Here is a 17,549-nt window from a genome sequence, read left to right as displayed (position 1 = left end):
TCTAAGCCATGGACTAAAAATGGCCCATAAGTAAAAGCTGAGCCACTGTGGTGTGGTGAGTGGCGGCCAGTGTGGTTACCGGTTCTCTGGCTAATTAATTAATTTGCATTTTGATATGTAGTGGATGATATATTTTATGGGCATCGCAGCGCTTGCCAACACGCGCTTTATTTGCCATAATGAGCATTTAAAATTTCACCAAAAAATGTCAGCGCGGTTTGTGCTAATCCACTTAAAAAATAACATAACTGGTGCCGCGCCTCGTCCTGAGCGCACCAGACTGGCTGGCACCACACACACACATGCAAGCAATCAGTTTATCATTATCGACAGCCCATGCAAGCCTTATGTCGAAGCGTACGACCAGATACAGATACAGAGAAACACAAACAGACAAAGATATAGATCCAGATACAGATACAGAGAAACACAAACAGACAAAGATACAGATCCAGATACAGATACAGATACAAGTACAGAGATACACAAACAGATACAGATACAGATACAGATACAGATACAGATACAGATACAGATACAGATACAGATACAGATACAGATACAGATACAGATACAGATACAGATACAGATACAGATACAGATACAGATACAGATACAGATACAGATACAGATACAGATACAGATACAGATACAGATACAGATACAGATACAGATACAGATACAGATACAGATACAGATACAGATACAGATACAGATACAGATACAGATACAGATACAGATACAGATACAGATACAGATACAGATACAGATACAGATACAGATACAGATACAGATACAGATACAGATACAGATACAGATACAGATACAGATACAGATACAGATACAGATACAGATACAGATACAGATACAGATACAGATACAGATACAGATACAGATACAGATACAGATACAGATACAGATACAGATACAGATACAGATACAGATACAGATACAGATACAGATACAGATACAGATACAGATACAGATACAGATACAGATACAGATACAGATACAGATACAGATACAGATACAGATACAGATACAGATACAGATACAGATACAGATACAGATACAGATACAGATACAGATACAGATACAGATACAGATACAGATACAGATACAGATACAGATACAGATACAGATACAGATACAGATACAGATACAGATACAGATACAGATACAGATACAGATACAGATACAGATACAGATACAGATACAGATACAGATACAGATACAGATACAGATACAGATACAGATACAGATACAGATACAGATACAGATACAGATACAGATACAGATACAGATACAGATACAGATACAGATACAGATACAGATACAGATACAGATACAGATACAGATACAGATACAGATACAGATACAGATACAGATACAGATACAGATACAGATACAGATACAGATACAGATATCTCTGAGATATCTCTGTATCTCTGTATCTCTGTATCTCTGTATCTCTGTATCTCTGTATCTCTGTATCTCAGTATCTCTGTATCTTTGTATCTCTGTATCTCTGTATCTCTGGATCTCTGTATCTCTGTATCTCTGTATCTCTGTATCTCTGTATCTCTGTATCTCTGTATCTCTGTATCTCTGTATCTCTGTATCTCTGTATCTCTGTATCTCTGTATCTCTGTATCTCTGTATCTCTGTATCTCTGTATCTCTGTATCTCTGTATCTCTGTATCTCTGTATCTCTGTATCTCTGTATCTCTGTATCTCTGTATCTCTGTATCTCTGTATCTCTGTATCTCTGTATCTCTGTATCTCTGTATCTCTGTATCTCTGTATCTCTGTATCTCTGTATCTCTGTATCTCTGTATCTCTGTATCTCTGTATCTCTGTATCTCTGTATCTCTGTATCTCTGTATCTCTGTATCTCTGTATCTCTGTATCTCGGTATCTCTGTATCTCTGTATCTCTGTATCTCTGTATCTCTGTATCTCTGTATCTCTGTATCTCTGTATCTCTGTATCTCTGTATCTCTGTATCTCTGTATCTCTGTATCTCTGTATCTCTGTATCTCTGTATCTCTGTATATGTATCAACTGCAACGTGCGGCAGCAAGTGAAATTTGTTGTAGTTGTTAGTTTAAACCACTTGCCAGGAGCAAGCAGGACGAAACTTTTGCACGCGGCTTGCCCCACACATATCAAAACCAAGAGAGAGAGAGAGCGAGTGGGAGCGAGCGATTGGCAGAGACTTTTGCCGATCTCTCTCGCTTCCATTCCGAATCTCCAGCCGATAACCAAAGATACAGAGATACTGAGATACAGAGATACAGAGATACAGAGATACAGAGATACAGAGATACAGAGATACAGAGATACAGAGATACAGAGATACAGAGATACAGATAAAGATACAGATACAGATACAGATACAGAGATACATTTAGAGATACAGATACAGATACAGATACAGATACAGATACAGATACAGATACAGATACAGATACAGATACAGATACAGATACAGTTGCAGATACAAAGCTGCGGGTAGCGACAATTGCCGTTTGTCGTAACTCAGGCCCGATGACTGAAGTCGATGCTCAATACTCGATACTCGATACCCACAAAACGCGCTGTTGCCATACATATTGTTGTTGATACGCAGTGTGTGTATCTTTGTATCTTTTGCATTTGTATAAGCTATTATGGCCTGGTCTTTTCTCTGTTACGTTTTGTTTGATTTGCGCTGCTTTTAGCGACACGTGTTTCAAATGTTCACATTGTTAGTATCTTTTATATATTTATCTTTTTTTTTTGTATTTGTCGCGCTCGCTTGTGCCAATTTATTTCTTGATTATCTGCGCATAAAATCTACGAATTGGTCAGCCTTTTAAATTCAAATTAGCGGGCATTAAATGCACGCGACATGCTTGCCCTGCGGTTGAACTGGGCAAAAGATACAAATCTATATATATGTATTTATTATATATGTATAGATTAATTATATTTTTATTGGAGATTTATGGTTTTAGCTAGATTTTGTAATTTATTTGTTATGCTCACATTAAGGGAAACAAATGTATCTTAAAATATTATTCGAGCACAAAATACAAACATATAAAATACTAATAGTAAATAGTAAATAGAAGTATCTAAATTGGAATCAAGCTAAATATACAAATACATTTATATATACAACTGCATAAATACTATTATGCATTAACTGTTTATATTGAAAATTATTATTTTTACATTTTGATTAAGAAATTAATATGTTTTGCTGACAATTAGTAAAACAAAAGTATTTCATATTATTAACAGGGCGAAAGATACAAAGAAACAGAAAGCTTGATATGCAAATTTGCTTGTGTGGCTCAGATATAGATATAGATATCTAAGATAGTTGCAGGGCAGAAGCTAAAAGGTGCAATAATAGAAATTGTATTTACATTTTTATTTTATTTATTTACTTATGTTGATTAGATAGAAGTTGAATATAAATAAATTAAAGTATCTATATAAATAACAGGGCAAAAATAATAAAAAAAAAAAAGGTATACAAATAAAGCAGATTGGTTTGGAAAGATGTCTTTGATAAATAAATTTATCTTAGATAGATAGATAGATAATCAGGGAAAATTATAAAAGTATAAAATATACAAATAATGCATAATGGTTTGGAAAGTTTTTTTCGTTGCTTGAATATTAATAAATGATATGGTCTTAAATTTAAGAGATACAAAAATTTCAGATTCATTTGAAAGCTACACTTAGAAAAAAATGTCTGAGATAATATAATGCACAGTTGATTTAGAGTTCTATTTATGTTGGTTAGATATAGATAAATAAAAGTGTCTAAGATTGTATTAGATACAAATAATGCAGATTTGTCTGGACATTTATTGGCGTAGCTTAGATATAGATACATTAAAGTAGATTCGATATTATCAGGGCAAATATAAAACAAACAAATAGATTTTGAATTTATATTATCGGGGAAAATACAAAAGATACAATTAAATTTTGAATTTAATACAAACATATACACCTTATTTTATGCATTGATTTTATTTATAGAATAAGTTTTGGTGTATTAGTCCATATTTTAAATTTATTACAGCTTTATTTTGAAACTTATTTCTGTTACCTACAAGTAGAAAATTTAAAGTAACTTTTGATTTGTGTAAAACCCGCACATGCACTTTAACTAAACACACCCGCTAGCTGCAAGTCCTTATAGAGAGGCATTTCTATCTGAAAGATACCGGCCGTCTTTAAGATTTTACTTTTGCCTGAAATAAAGGTCAAGTTTGCTATCTTCATGTATATATATATATATATATATGAATATATGAATATATATATATATAAGCCGCTAGATCAGTTGAACATCGCGACATCGCTGTTTATATATCTCGTTGGACAATCTTGAGTTGTTTTGTGCGAAATCGAAATTCGATCGGCTGGCTCAGCTGCTGTTGACGAACAAGTTTGAAGCGAATTAGCACGCAAAGCGGTTATAAATCTTAATGTATTTTGTATAATGAAGCGATATGCGTAAATAAAAACATAAAGAATCATAGCGCAAAACCAGACAAATTGCTAGGACTTTTAGTTAAGGTAAGTTCGCGTGAAATTCGTTTAAGTTGCTCGATCTATCGACTTATCGATATATCGATTTCTTGATTTCAATGCACCAAAAATCGCACCAAAAAGTCAACTGCTTGCATTTCTTTTCTTATTTTCCTTTACTTCTATAATTGGCATTTTTTTCTTTTTGATTATTCATATATACTTACGAATATCTCAATCAAAATATTATAGCTCAGGTAGCTAGAGGTTGATTTTGCTTTTACGTTGACCAAGACAAGGCCTTCAGGTGTGGAAGGCAATAGTCTTGGTTTTAGAACAAGGCTGTAAGTCGGAATTCAAATTTTTAATAACCATGAACCGAACCTTAGACGGGATTAGTTGAAGAAAAAAAATACGAAACTTTACCTGAACCTAACTATATTTATTTTGGTTTGGCAAAAAATTTAAAAAATAATTTTAAATATTATTGCAAAGTTTTAAGTTTCTGCGCCTTAAATATAAAAAGTCAATTGCGCTTAATAAAAATATATAATATAATAAACTGAATTGTTTGTATTGCATTTTAATATAAATAGAGCAAAATTTTAAACCTTGGCCTGGTTTCACGAACCGAACCATTGAAGGAGTCATTGGTTCGAACCGTGAACCGAACCATTAAACATATTTTTGTTGAGTTTGCAGGCTTGCTTTCCAATATGGCGAATACGTTTTTCAGAACCGCCCCATACGTTTATTCCATCAAATCATTTTCCCCCAAATAAAAAACGACCATGTACATATGTATGGATCGTATAGAAGGTATATTAATCGCGCATTTCTCTCGCTTATTTTCAGGCTCGGACTGTGATTCGGGCAGTGCTTCCATATCGCCCCGAATGCAGCTGCTGGGACTCGGACTGGTGCTCTACATTTGTGCCGTGCTGCGGACTATAGGAGTTTTCTAAAAGAATTTTTGGCAGTGTAATCACAGCACATCGATAAGTCCACAGCATCCACACACACAGACACACGCACACCCAGAACTCCCAAACAACCAAACACCCTTTAAGCAAAGCAAACACAAAACTTATATTATAATATTTAGAAAGTGAAATTGTCATACAAGTATGTAAAGAGATAGGAAAGTGAAAAGGAAATAGAAAGAGAGAGAGAGAGAGAGAGAGAGAGAAGAAGAAAATTGGAGTTTTAAAATTTGAGCCATGATTTTGTATACTTGGCCACCCACACAGCTGAACATTTGTAAATGAATTTAGTGTTGCATGCAACTGCAACGTGCGGCAGCAAGTGAAATTTGTTGTAGTTGTTAGTTTAAACCACTTGCCAGGAGCAAGCAGGACGAAACTTTTGCACGCGGCTTGCCCCACACATATCAAAACCAAGAGAGAGAGAGAGCGAGTGGGAGCGAGCGATTGGCAGAGACTTTTGCCGATCTCTCTCGCTTCCATTCCGAATCTCCAGCCGATAACCAGAGAGTCCACATAGATAACCACACGCAAACACACACACCCGAAGACACTTTTGTAGCACGCCGCAAATTGCTTTGTACGAAAATGAAAATTGGCAAAAGCCCAATAAAATAACTGATTCTAACGAGAATTCAATCAAGCGAAAACAAAGATTTTGATAAATTGAATGTTTGTCATATGCCAGCCAGCAGGGCATAAAACAACACAAATTGCAAATACAAAAAAACAAAAAAAAAAAAACCCACTCGCTCAGAGAACGCGTATTTTGCCAGCTGGCATGGGTCCAAGTCTGTGCCCAGGCCGTAATCCCAAAACTTTTTGGAATGTCGAGTATGCTATAGAGTTTTTTCGATTTTATGATAGCTCCCACCCCTCACAATGAAACTGGTTTCAGATTTGTGTTGGGAATGGTTCAATATTTGGCATATACAGTATTTTTTCTCTCTCGGTATTTTATTGTTTTCACTTTGGGCACACCAAAAATGTTCTTATGACAACAAAAATTTGAAAAAAAAAACAGCAACAAAAATGAAAAACATAAGTAAATTTGTATTATTAAAACGATGTGAGAGTTTTAACGAGAATTGCAAATTTTTTGTAATAAGCAGCCCAAATCGGTCAAAAAAATGAATATAAATTGAAATAAAGTTTGTAGGAAACCTATTGAAACATTAAATGGCAAAACATATCAGTATATATTATATAAACAAATATATATACAATAAATGTAATACATCTATATATATATAGTATACATATATGTATGTACATGTATTATTGCATTTGTACTAAACGTTTTACAAATTGGCTTAGTGAGAACAACAACAAAAAATCAAGTAAATGGATATAATTAAAAGTTTTATACACTTAGCTAAATTCGAACCAGAAATAAAACTTAATTTAAATAAAAATTAAATACAAATGTGCTGTATGTTGAAGTTTGGTATGCCTATATCTATAAATAAAAATATTTCAAATAAATATAAACGAAAGAAATTAATTATAATAATCAAAGTAATTGTCAAAGCAGCGTAAGCAAATATAATACATATGCATACTTACATAGCTCAGTGTACGTACGTATGGGATCTTATTGAGTGCAATTAGAATGAATCATAAGTCTTAAGGGCATATCAGTACTCGTATTAACAACTATTGAGAGCGGACATTTTTCGAAATTAACTAACCTAAGCCACACTGATATAAACTAAGTTATTTTTATTATTAAAAAAAAAAACTATTATGAAATATACAGACACAAAACATACACAGCATGCAGCTAAAATAAAAAGTATTGGACTTATAAAGAACAGACGAACAATTAATAAAAATATATATTAAGACGAAACCAAAGAGCAGTAACTGTTCTTACATCTACGAGTACATAAATGTATATCTTAAAAAAAATACAAAAAGAAAAATCGAATAAAAACAATTATAATTGAATATTATGTATTGTTTTTACAGCTGTAAGTAAAAGTGGAATATTATATGTATGTCAAGCCTATTTGAGCGATGTTCGCTTTCAACTGTAGCAACTAGGGAAAATTCAATGTGAAATTTAATGAGAATAACAATTACTTAGGACACTATATACATAACTACTTATAATTAAGGTTGGGTTAGCAAGGGATATGGCTGCATAAACGTATGTATTTGTGGCTCCTGTCGAACCAACCTGCCAAATGCTGGACTCACACTTAATTTAAGCTATTAACTATTCTGTTAACCTTCTGAACACACAACAGCAACTATTACTAGAACACCAAAAAGGCAAGCAACGATAGTAAAGCTCACTTATGAAACTAACTGCATACCGAATATATTGGAAAAATATTAAAAAAGAGTTGAAAGCTAATAAAATAATAATAGTTAGCTTAGTAATTCAACATTGCCCTACAAGGAAATGGAAATCTATGATTATAATAAATGCAAAAGCGAAGAACACACGTACTCGTATCTAAAAATAACAAATTAACAATAATATATGAACTCATTCCTAATTTTATAAATTATCAATCGATTCAATTACTTTTGAAAAACAATTTTGATGAAAGCGTAAGAACTTAACGATTTTTAAGTATATGTGAACATTTATATTTTTATACCATGCAAGGCAAGCCGTATTGAAACCAAATGCATTAAAATATTTAATAAATAATATCAAAAATTAATATGAAAGCCTAAACCAAAAAAAAAACCAAAAAAATAAGACATTTTTTACTGCGTGTTGAAAACAATGTATGGCAAGAGTTGAACAAATTAAAAAAAAAGAAAACTAACTCCAAATAAATTAGCTTTAAACGAGTAAAAAAGTGACCCCTAGCCTAAGCCCAATCCCTTTCAAGACAAATGCACAATCTTTCGAGAATTTCTATTGGTATTCCAGCTGGGAAATCGTGCCCGGAGAAGCCAATTGCTGTAGGCATATGTGTATCTGTATGTGTCCGTACTAGGTGCGGCCCAGCGAATGGTGCAAGGCCGGGTTATACGGTGCACCTCCAATGCCAAAAGGACTCGGCATTATTTGTGGCATTCGCTCGGCCCATTTATTCATGTGTAGAACGCATTAGGAACTTAATGTAATAAATGTAAAAAAAATAAGGAATTTACTGTGTATTATGCCTTTTGCCTTTTCAAACAATTGTGTAAACAAAAAATTGTTCAAATGCAAAGTATTTTAATATTTAAATGTTGTATGCATATCCTTGATTTTGTTGATATCTATTTTCATTGCATTAAACCTCCCTACCCAACCCCCACCCCCCTGATCAACTGAGAAATATATATTTTGTCATTTTGCATGGTTTTCGGCTCAAGCCAAAGAATTGACAATATAATATTTCGCCTTAGAAGCAAAGGAGATAACGAATGAGAGACAAATTCCAAGTGTTATGCTTATAGATCTAAATTTTTATATACATGAGGACACACACGCACACACGCACACTCACACACACGCGCATCTCGCATCTACAATAATTTGGTAAAGGAAAAAAACAATTTGAAATATAATTTAATATTTTATTTTCTGTTGCCGTTCTTCCAAACGTTTAATATATATATATATATACAAATATATATATAATTAATAGTGAAGAGCACTCAAAATATATCCACAGTGTGCTTTTGATATTGTAGTCTGCTATTTGTAAAAGAATTTATATATAGTATACATTATAGTGCTAATAGCTATACTAAACATATACTTATGATAATAATGCAAATAAAGGATATACTAAATGCTGTTTACATTCAAAACTCCAAACATACATAAAAAAACATACTGCATAGAAACTACACACACTTCAAGCTCTTTCTTCCCCGTGCAAAAACCATATCCGACTTATATTAGTTAAGCGTCTATAGGAAAAACAATAAAATAACTTAAAGAAATGCAGATATAGTCAATGTTCTTAAGTTGTTTTAATGGTTTTTAGTTTCTCTCGAATACAAATACAATGTTCAGTTTTGGGTTTATTGTATTAAGAAAACGTTACTAATTATATCAGCTACGACATCTGATAATAAAAAACACGGTTCTAGATGGTAGACGACAAGTGTACAATGCATGTTAAACGTTGATTGCGATCAATGCAGAAATACTTAGAAAAAGAAGAAGAAATACTCAAAAATACACTCACACACAAACACACACATACACAATGTTAAAAGCCAAGCACAGAAATGCATTTGAGGATTAAACATACCAAACACTTATATAATAGAACAATACTGCATATAACTCACACATAGTATATACCAGAAAAATACTAAAACCAATAAGCTAAACGATAAAAGAATAATAATAATAAAAATAGAAAATATTCACAAAAAAAAATTTACTTACACTTAACGAATGTAAAAGCAAGTTTGATAAAGTTTGAGCACGGTTTTTTTTAAAAAGTGTAAAAATCAAATACATATCAACATATGGCCTATTGTTTATTTAGTTTAATTATATAATTATTAATTTGTGAATTACTGAATTCAACAAAATAAAATCAATATTGCGAAATAAATGAATTAATTATGTAATTATAATATTAAAGCTGCAAATGTAAGGCTCTGATTTATGACTTTTTAAGTAGGCAATTTGTAAAAATTAAGCAGCTAATTAGAAACGCAACTCAAATATATATAACTGTAACTGTAACTGTGTAAAAGTGTTGCTAAAAAAAGAAAACAAAAAAACAAATTGTGGTTAAATATGTGTTCTTACTTGTTAGTGGTAATAAAAGCCAAACATAGACAAAAAAATAAATAAAAATGAAAATGAAAAATGGAAATTACCTAATTTAAATATTAGCATAATAACTATGTTGTGTAAACATTCACGACTAAATAAAGCCAAATAGAGCTTTTATCATGCCAATAATTTTGATATGTTTTATTTATTATCGTATCCTATTTTCAAGTCTGCTCCTAAGTTCCAATTTGTTCAACTAACTATGCACACAAATGCAAGCATATATATAAAATTTACCGTATTTTTTTGCTAGTAGTTGCCACCCCAAAGTTAATAATAGATTTATTTCTACAAATAACACACAATACTTACCTTAAAAACAAAATAAAGTAAAATAAAATAAAACCTCTTAACTCAGCAGCTCAGCATAATAATTGTCGTAATTCCGATTTGACGAATAGAAATAATATATATCGAAAACGAAGAAAATAAATCAAACATAGAAAACTATATATGTATGTAATTATCTACACAGATATTATATGGCAGCTCCCATTTAGTTGATTGTAATTGAGTATCCTTTGCGAGGCGCTTTAGTGTTCAGCAAAATTGTATTTGTATATTAAGAAAGTTATGGAAATGCATTTGTTTATGTATGTGTCTATAGTCGAACGATTAAATTATAATTATTATTGTCGCAGAAATTACTTTAAATTTAATGGGAAAAGAAAACACATACCTATATACACACACAAACACACACACAAAGCATATAATTAATGTCTAAGAAGAATATACACTGTATACACAAGATACATAAATACATATAGAAAATTATGTCATGAGCATACAAAAAGTAGGGATCATTTTACTGAATATTTATATATATATATATAAATTATACTATATGTAATCTAACAAAAAAATATAAGTAAATTCTGCTAAAAAACACAAAGAAAGAAAATAGTAAAAAACGAAAACAAAACCAAATGTAAACCAATCATGAACAATTGCTAAATACGTTTTTCTATAATTCAAGGAAGCAAAAACAAAAAATCTATGAAGAAAATTGTAAACAAAAGTAAATTTATAAATGAAAATGAAACAAAATCTAAATGAAATTATATTATACGAATATATTGTATATCGAAAAAAGATGAATATAAGTCAAATAAAACTTATGTATCATGTATTAAACAAACAACACTTAATTAATCCGTTGAAAATGTGTTATAAAGGGTATACGGATTTGTGCAAATGTATGCAACACGTAGAAGGAAGCATCTTCGATTTATAAGAGAATGGATATTCCTGTTCAGGTCGACGAGCGGAGTCGGTTTAGCCATGTCTTGCTGGTATATTCTCGTATATCATCAGCAAAACAAATATCATATTTTTTATATCTAGCCTTATTCTACTGATATCAATAAATATCGATAATGAAAGTAGATATTGTCATCTTTACTTGATGATTTTAATAGCTAGAATCGCTAAACTTGGCATGTTTCCGAATTGTAATGTACTTTTTGGATACATTCCCCGTTCTCTACAAAATTGAAAATAAAATTCATTTCGAAAACTGGAGCCTTGTGTATTGGGAATCTCCCACCTTTGGGTGCAATATTTAATACCTAGAAAGTTCATAAAGATCGGACTATAAGCACCGAAGTTAGTCAAGAATGCTTGTGGCAGAGTGTGAAGCTAGGGAATGCTACAGCACAGCTACTGCGTATTTGTGTATAAAAGTAGGTTGGATAGTTTGCAGCTTCAGTTCAGCACTGGGTATCTGCTAGTCGGGCAATTTCACCTGCAGCTCTCTTGAGAGATGATAAATGCGATTCGTGGCATTCATCAATTACTCATAATTTCAGGAAGCTCTTGGCTGAATAGCTCGCTTTATGGCCTGCTAATTACTAGGCAATGCGACTTTACATGGAATCAATAATAAAAAAATGAAAGAAAGAAAACAACTGAAATGATAAACACCAAATAAAATCGCTTATTTATGGGCGACTTATGCACATTAGTTAAGCATTGAATATTTTATTTAATATGCACATAAATTCAACTGCAATTAGCTTCCGTATGCAGCCGTCGTAAGCCCCAATTAATCAACTCAAGTTTTAAATGAATAGGGGAGAGCCCCTACCCCTACCCCTATCCCTGTAACAGCTACTAACCCTTTAAGCCGAGAACATTTGTCAATTTGTGCGGAGACTCCACACAGTTTTACAGTCCGCGATTTCGTTAGTCGTAAGAGTCGTAAAATCTGGCCAGGCTTTGCGCACAGGTTGAGTTGGTTTAAATGGATGCATTTTCATTAGGGGCTGCCTCCGCATTAAAATGTAAATGTAAATTACTTGGCATTGCAGTCATCGTTGTCGGGCGTTTTATTTCCGTACATAAAAGAGCTTAATCCCAGGCATATCTAATAAACTTTACGTTCTATCTTCTATCTTCTCTTGCAGCATTTGCGCAGCAGTTAACTCACGTGGCCACCTCGGCGCTTGTCTATCTAAAAACCTGGCTCATCAGCGGCTAAATGTGGTCGACCCAACTCAACTATTAATTAACTTTAAACCCTAAACAAATTTCAACTAAAACTAGCTACACACACTGAGCGAAACACTTCCACAAAAAGAAAGAAAAACAACTAAAACACAAAACACTTCCAAACTAAGCAACACAAAGTCTGAATCGGGAGCATAGCAAATTGTGAGCAGTTGGAAACTGAAATATACTAGATAAAAACTTGGTACCTTGAGGCAGGGCCAATAACTGGCCAAAGACAATAAGCAGCATAGCTATATAGGCTATAAGAACTGGATATTTATGGAAAGATCTAAACGAATTTAAGTGCGAATATATTTGCGAACGAAGGCTGAATTGAGTTGAGAGCAGCGTGCTGGACACCCTCACAAATCGAATCACAACTAACTAACAAGCTAACTAACTATGTACAACTAAACACTTGAACCATGTAGCTCACTCGAAACATGAAAAAAACAAATGCTATTTTCTTTATTAAAGCAAATAATCTTTAAAGGTTTAACAGCGATTCTTATGTGCTTAATAATCTAGAGAAAAAAATCAAATTTTGGGAGTGTGTATTTCCGTTTCTAGCCGGTTTTGTTCATTCCATACTCAGCTTTAAATGAAAGAACCGCAGCACAATCGAAAAGATAATCTAACGCTCAAAGAAGTTGACTGAATGGATGCTGTTTACACGCAAAAGGCTGCATAAAAGCAGCCTTCAACTTGACACATGAATAATTTAAATTGGTTAAAGGCCAAGCAAATCGAATCGATAAACCATGCCCCTGCAGAGCGTCTAGCGTCTGGAGTCAAGCGCTGTGTCCATTGACCCAACATTAAAATCTAATGACAGACCAGACAGACCGTCAGCAGATGCAGAAAACTTTTAGACAAAATGAAAATAATCAAAAGCAAAAAATACGAAAATAGTTTTAAAAATGAATACAGAACAGAAAGCATCACAACCCGAATATTAAATACCCTTTCTAATATTTTGCTAAACTATTAAAAAGTATTTTTATATAGAAAATGTTGAATTATTTTTACTTTTATTATTTTTAATATTATTATTACTATGTTGGTATTAACAATATTATAAATATTGTATTATTATTAATATGATTACTATTGTGAATATTTCTTAAAATTGTAACTATTAAATGCTCATTTTGACGACCCTTTCATTTTTAAAATGATTAGTTAGGTGGAGTCTGAGGTGAGGGTTTAATTTGTTAAAATCAGAAATGAAACAATTTTATTCATTATTATTATCATTTATAATATTTGTTAGCTGGCTCGAGGTCCGGGTTCGTTAAGATAAACAGTGAAAACAATTTTATTTCATATTTTGCTTCCAATATATTATTATTATTAGCATTATTATTGTTTTTTTTATGATTATTATTTTCTTTTTTATTAATATTATTATTATTATTTTTATTATTATTATTGTTATCATGAGCCCAAAAGTATTATTATTATTTTATTATTTGTATAATTATTTTTATAACTATTATTATTATATTTATTTATATTGGAATAGGCAAAAATGGATACGTTATAAAACAATACAAAATTCGACAGATTGAAAGGAAACAGGCTTGTGGTGTCGGAGACGAATAGTTGATGTCAAAGTCTATAATACGCTCTGCAGTGGGTTCAAAAACGAAGAAGAGTATAAAAACAAAAAACTCGATGAATATCATTTAATGTTTAATTAGACAAATGAGCCAGCGTTCGGCGGAGACAACCAGTCACCAGTTGTCGCATATCGTATATCTTCGGATTGGCTTTATATTATGAAGCTCTCCAGCTAGTTTTACAATAGAACCTGTTTCTAATTATTGTTGCTTCTTTTGCATTTTGGTCAGAGCTTTCGCTAAGCGCTTGTGCTGGGCTAAAACTGGGTCTGGCACCGGCTCTGGTTCTGGTTCTGGCTGTGGCTGTGGCTGTGGCTCGAGCTCTGTCGTTGGGCTTTGGGGGGGTTTTGGTCCAGGGCCTGGAGACTGTTCAATTTTTAAATGCCAACTTTTTGTTCATTGGAGTTTATTTGATTATGTTTTATTTTATTTTTTCTCTTGATTTTTAGTATCAATTAACATATTGAATATGATCAGTTGATGGTTTATGGCCAACGCACAGTGGTGCTAAGCTCGGCCAACTGAGCCAAGGTGTCAAATGTGCCACGCTACAAAGAGATAGCGCTTTGCTCTTACCAATTAGCAGGCGTGATGCTAAGATTCAAAGAATCAAGACTCGACGCAATGAAATGGCAAAGTTTTATCATTTCTAATGAACAATAAAATATATTTATTTGAGATTTTATTTATGTACATACTAATTGGGGTTCTCTCTAGCTTTGTATTTTTTTTATGAATGAGCTGGAAGAATGCAGCTAAATGTAAATTTAATGAGTAACTTGATAAATTTATAATTTATACGTAAGTTCATGTGTTTGGCTGTGCAAATATTTTGCTGCCATTGAAATTCGCGTGAAATTGTCAAACGCTTTTCGGCTGTTCATTAAAAGTTTTGATAATAATATTTGTAAATATTATTTGACAGCGACTACGACAGCAATTGCTCATTCGCTGTGAAAACCAAGTTCAATGGAATTGTTTATCTGACGCGGCCGAGACAAGTTTGCGCAAAATGACGTCGCCCGCCCACGCCTCTCATTTCTGGGTCAATATTGGCGTTAACAGGCATATGGGCCTGTCCAAATACAGTGCGGCACATGCTCAGAATTGGACTGGATTTGATTGAGATTCATTGCCAAGTTCGTTGGCACCTGTCCTAAGGTCATAACAACAGATAAATATTAGGCCAACTATTTGATCTTGACCATTTTGTTACACATTGTGGCCAGGGCCGAGGCTTAAACGTGTTGACAAAAATCGTTTGTTGCTCCATAAGCCAATTTCGAACGCCTGTCCCTGTAGGTGGGTAAGTGAGACGTGCTCTGATCGTCCGACAAAAGTTCCGTTGACTCACTATCTAAGACTGTAATTCAGAATAACAATAGTTATTTATATATTTATTTGTATATATATTTTTTTTAAAGATATAGACTTTTACTTTAAAAAATATACCTTTGGCATACAATGAAATGAAATGAATGAAATATAGTTTAAGCTGTATATAATATCCACCTTAGCCCAAACACAATCCAGGTTTAATCAAGGATTGGAACCAGTTTCATTATTTTGCTAAAATAATTCAATTAATTCTTTACGGGGGTTTGATCTTCGAACTTGGCGCTCAGCGTGCCGTCGCTGCCTGCGACTAAATAATTTGTCGAGTTGCTTTAGTTCTAATCACGTAGTCTTTGTTTTTTCAATAGTTTATTGATTTATATATTTTATATATTTTTATTTAGATATTTATTTATTTTTAAAAAAAACATACTTTAGTAGTTTTAGAGCACACAATACATTTTGCAGAAAAGTGAGTAGATATAGTTCAGGCTATATAAATATATATATAAATACATATCCACCTAAGCCCTGTCAAACGTATTTCACGCTTAGTCGGGAGTTGGATCCACTTTCTTCCCTTTGCTAAAATATTAAAGTTAACTCTTCACAGGGGTTCGATCCTCAAACTTGGTGCTAAGTATGCCACCGCTGCCAGGAACTGAGTAAGTTGTCGAGTTGTTTTATTTCTAATCAAGTAATCTTTGTTTCTTCATGTTCTACATGTGAATTGTATAGTTTTTGTTATTTTTTTTCTGTTTCGGTAACATTTTAGTTTATTTTAATTTGTACGCGCTTTTACAGCAGTATTAGCTAAACTTGTCAATTTTTAAAGTTTATGTATAAGGAAATTGGAATACATCTCTTTTTAGCGGAATTGGAAAATTGTATGTGTTAGTTCGTTTTGGTATTCAGTAAAAATTGTTTAAAAAAAAATAATGCTAAGAAGAGTGCAGGCGAATACCATCAGTCCGATGCGGCGTATGGCAACCTATCAATCCAGATACGGCTACACCATGCTGCCCCCCTCGCGCAGCTATTACGATGTGCTAAAGGTACCCATCAATTCCAGTGGACAGGAGATCAAACGCGCCTTTATCGAACTATCGAAGAAATACCATCCCGATGGAAATAGCCACACTCGGGACTCCGATGAGTTTGTGAAGGTGTGCGAGGCCTACAAGATCCTCTACAAGCGGGCCTCACGCGAACACTACAACAATCGCCTGAAGACGCGCTTCCGTATGGTGCCGCCCATGGACAGCAGCTATACCAACAAGAATGTGCACAAGGCCTGGGTCAAGTATCAGGCGGCCATGCGGTACAAGCAATTCGGACACGATGTGCCCAGCTTTGCGGGCTCCACCATTCTGCACAAGCGGTCGTTGCTAATCAAGGCAAGGGGGGTGCGTCTCCTGCCGGCAGGTCATGCGATGACACCAGGCAAATATGGAAATGAGGAGGTTATCCGATTTCCCTATTTCTTTGACCGATCGTATGAGAATTGGATGTACATCTATTATATGGCAGGCTTTGGATTAATAGGGGTTCTCCTTGCGGTCGATGCCATAAAAAAGGCAAATCCCACCACCGGATGCGACGCACCCGTTGGTCATATTTGAGACCTCTGGCGAATACTTGTGGGTCTTAGCTAAACAACAATTATTTGGTCTTTAATCTGTATGACTTTAATTTGTAATCTGTGATCAAAATTGTATTGTTCCCGAACAAATATATGCCCCACAAACACATAAAAAGCTATACAATCGATAATTCGTAATTCGGCTAGAATTAAGCGGTGTTTAGCATAAAAAATGGTTGGCAT

General features: G+C 33.4%; 2 protein-coding genes across 3 annotated transcripts in view; both read left to right on the top strand.

Annotated features, from left to right (window-relative positions):
- The window catches only part of Ace (Acetylcholine esterase), a 54,533-nt gene extending 41,305 nt beyond the window's left edge, over positions 1-13,228 (top strand). Inside the window, exon 10 of one of the 2 annotated variants that reach the window (XM_064696529.1) lies at positions 12,683-13,228. In XM_064696529.1, coding sequence (XP_064552599.1) covers positions 12,683-12,756 — 74 coding nt within the window. In that variant the 3' untranslated portion in view covers positions 12,757-13,228. Of the gene's footprint in view, positions 1-5,393; positions 7,336-12,682 lie in introns of those variants that run through there. The other variant, XM_064696528.1, reaches the window with a different exon arrangement.
- Positions 13,229-16,524: 3,296 nt separating this feature from the next.
- On the top strand, positions 16,525-17,481 carry LOC135438334 (uncharacterized). Its single transcript, XM_064696617.1, has one exon. It carries the CDS (start codon positions 16,663-16,665, stop codon positions 17,344-17,346), a length of 684 nt encoding a protein of 227 aa, XP_064552687.1. The 5' UTR covers positions 16,525-16,662; the 3' UTR covers positions 17,347-17,481.
- The last annotated feature ends 68 nt before the right edge of the window (positions 17,482-17,549 follow it).

Source organism: Drosophila montana, unplaced genomic scaffold, assembly GCF_035044405.1.
Source record: "Drosophila montana isolate Dmon_TW-CO22-7 unplaced genomic scaffold, ASM3504440v1 contig_3848_1, whole genome shotgun sequence".
NCBI classification, from domain to species: domain Eukaryota; kingdom Metazoa; phylum Arthropoda; class Insecta; order Diptera; family Drosophilidae; genus Drosophila; species Drosophila montana.
The sequence above is the reverse complement of the archived record's forward strand: the minus strand, read 5'-3'. Positions and strand labels throughout refer to the sequence as shown.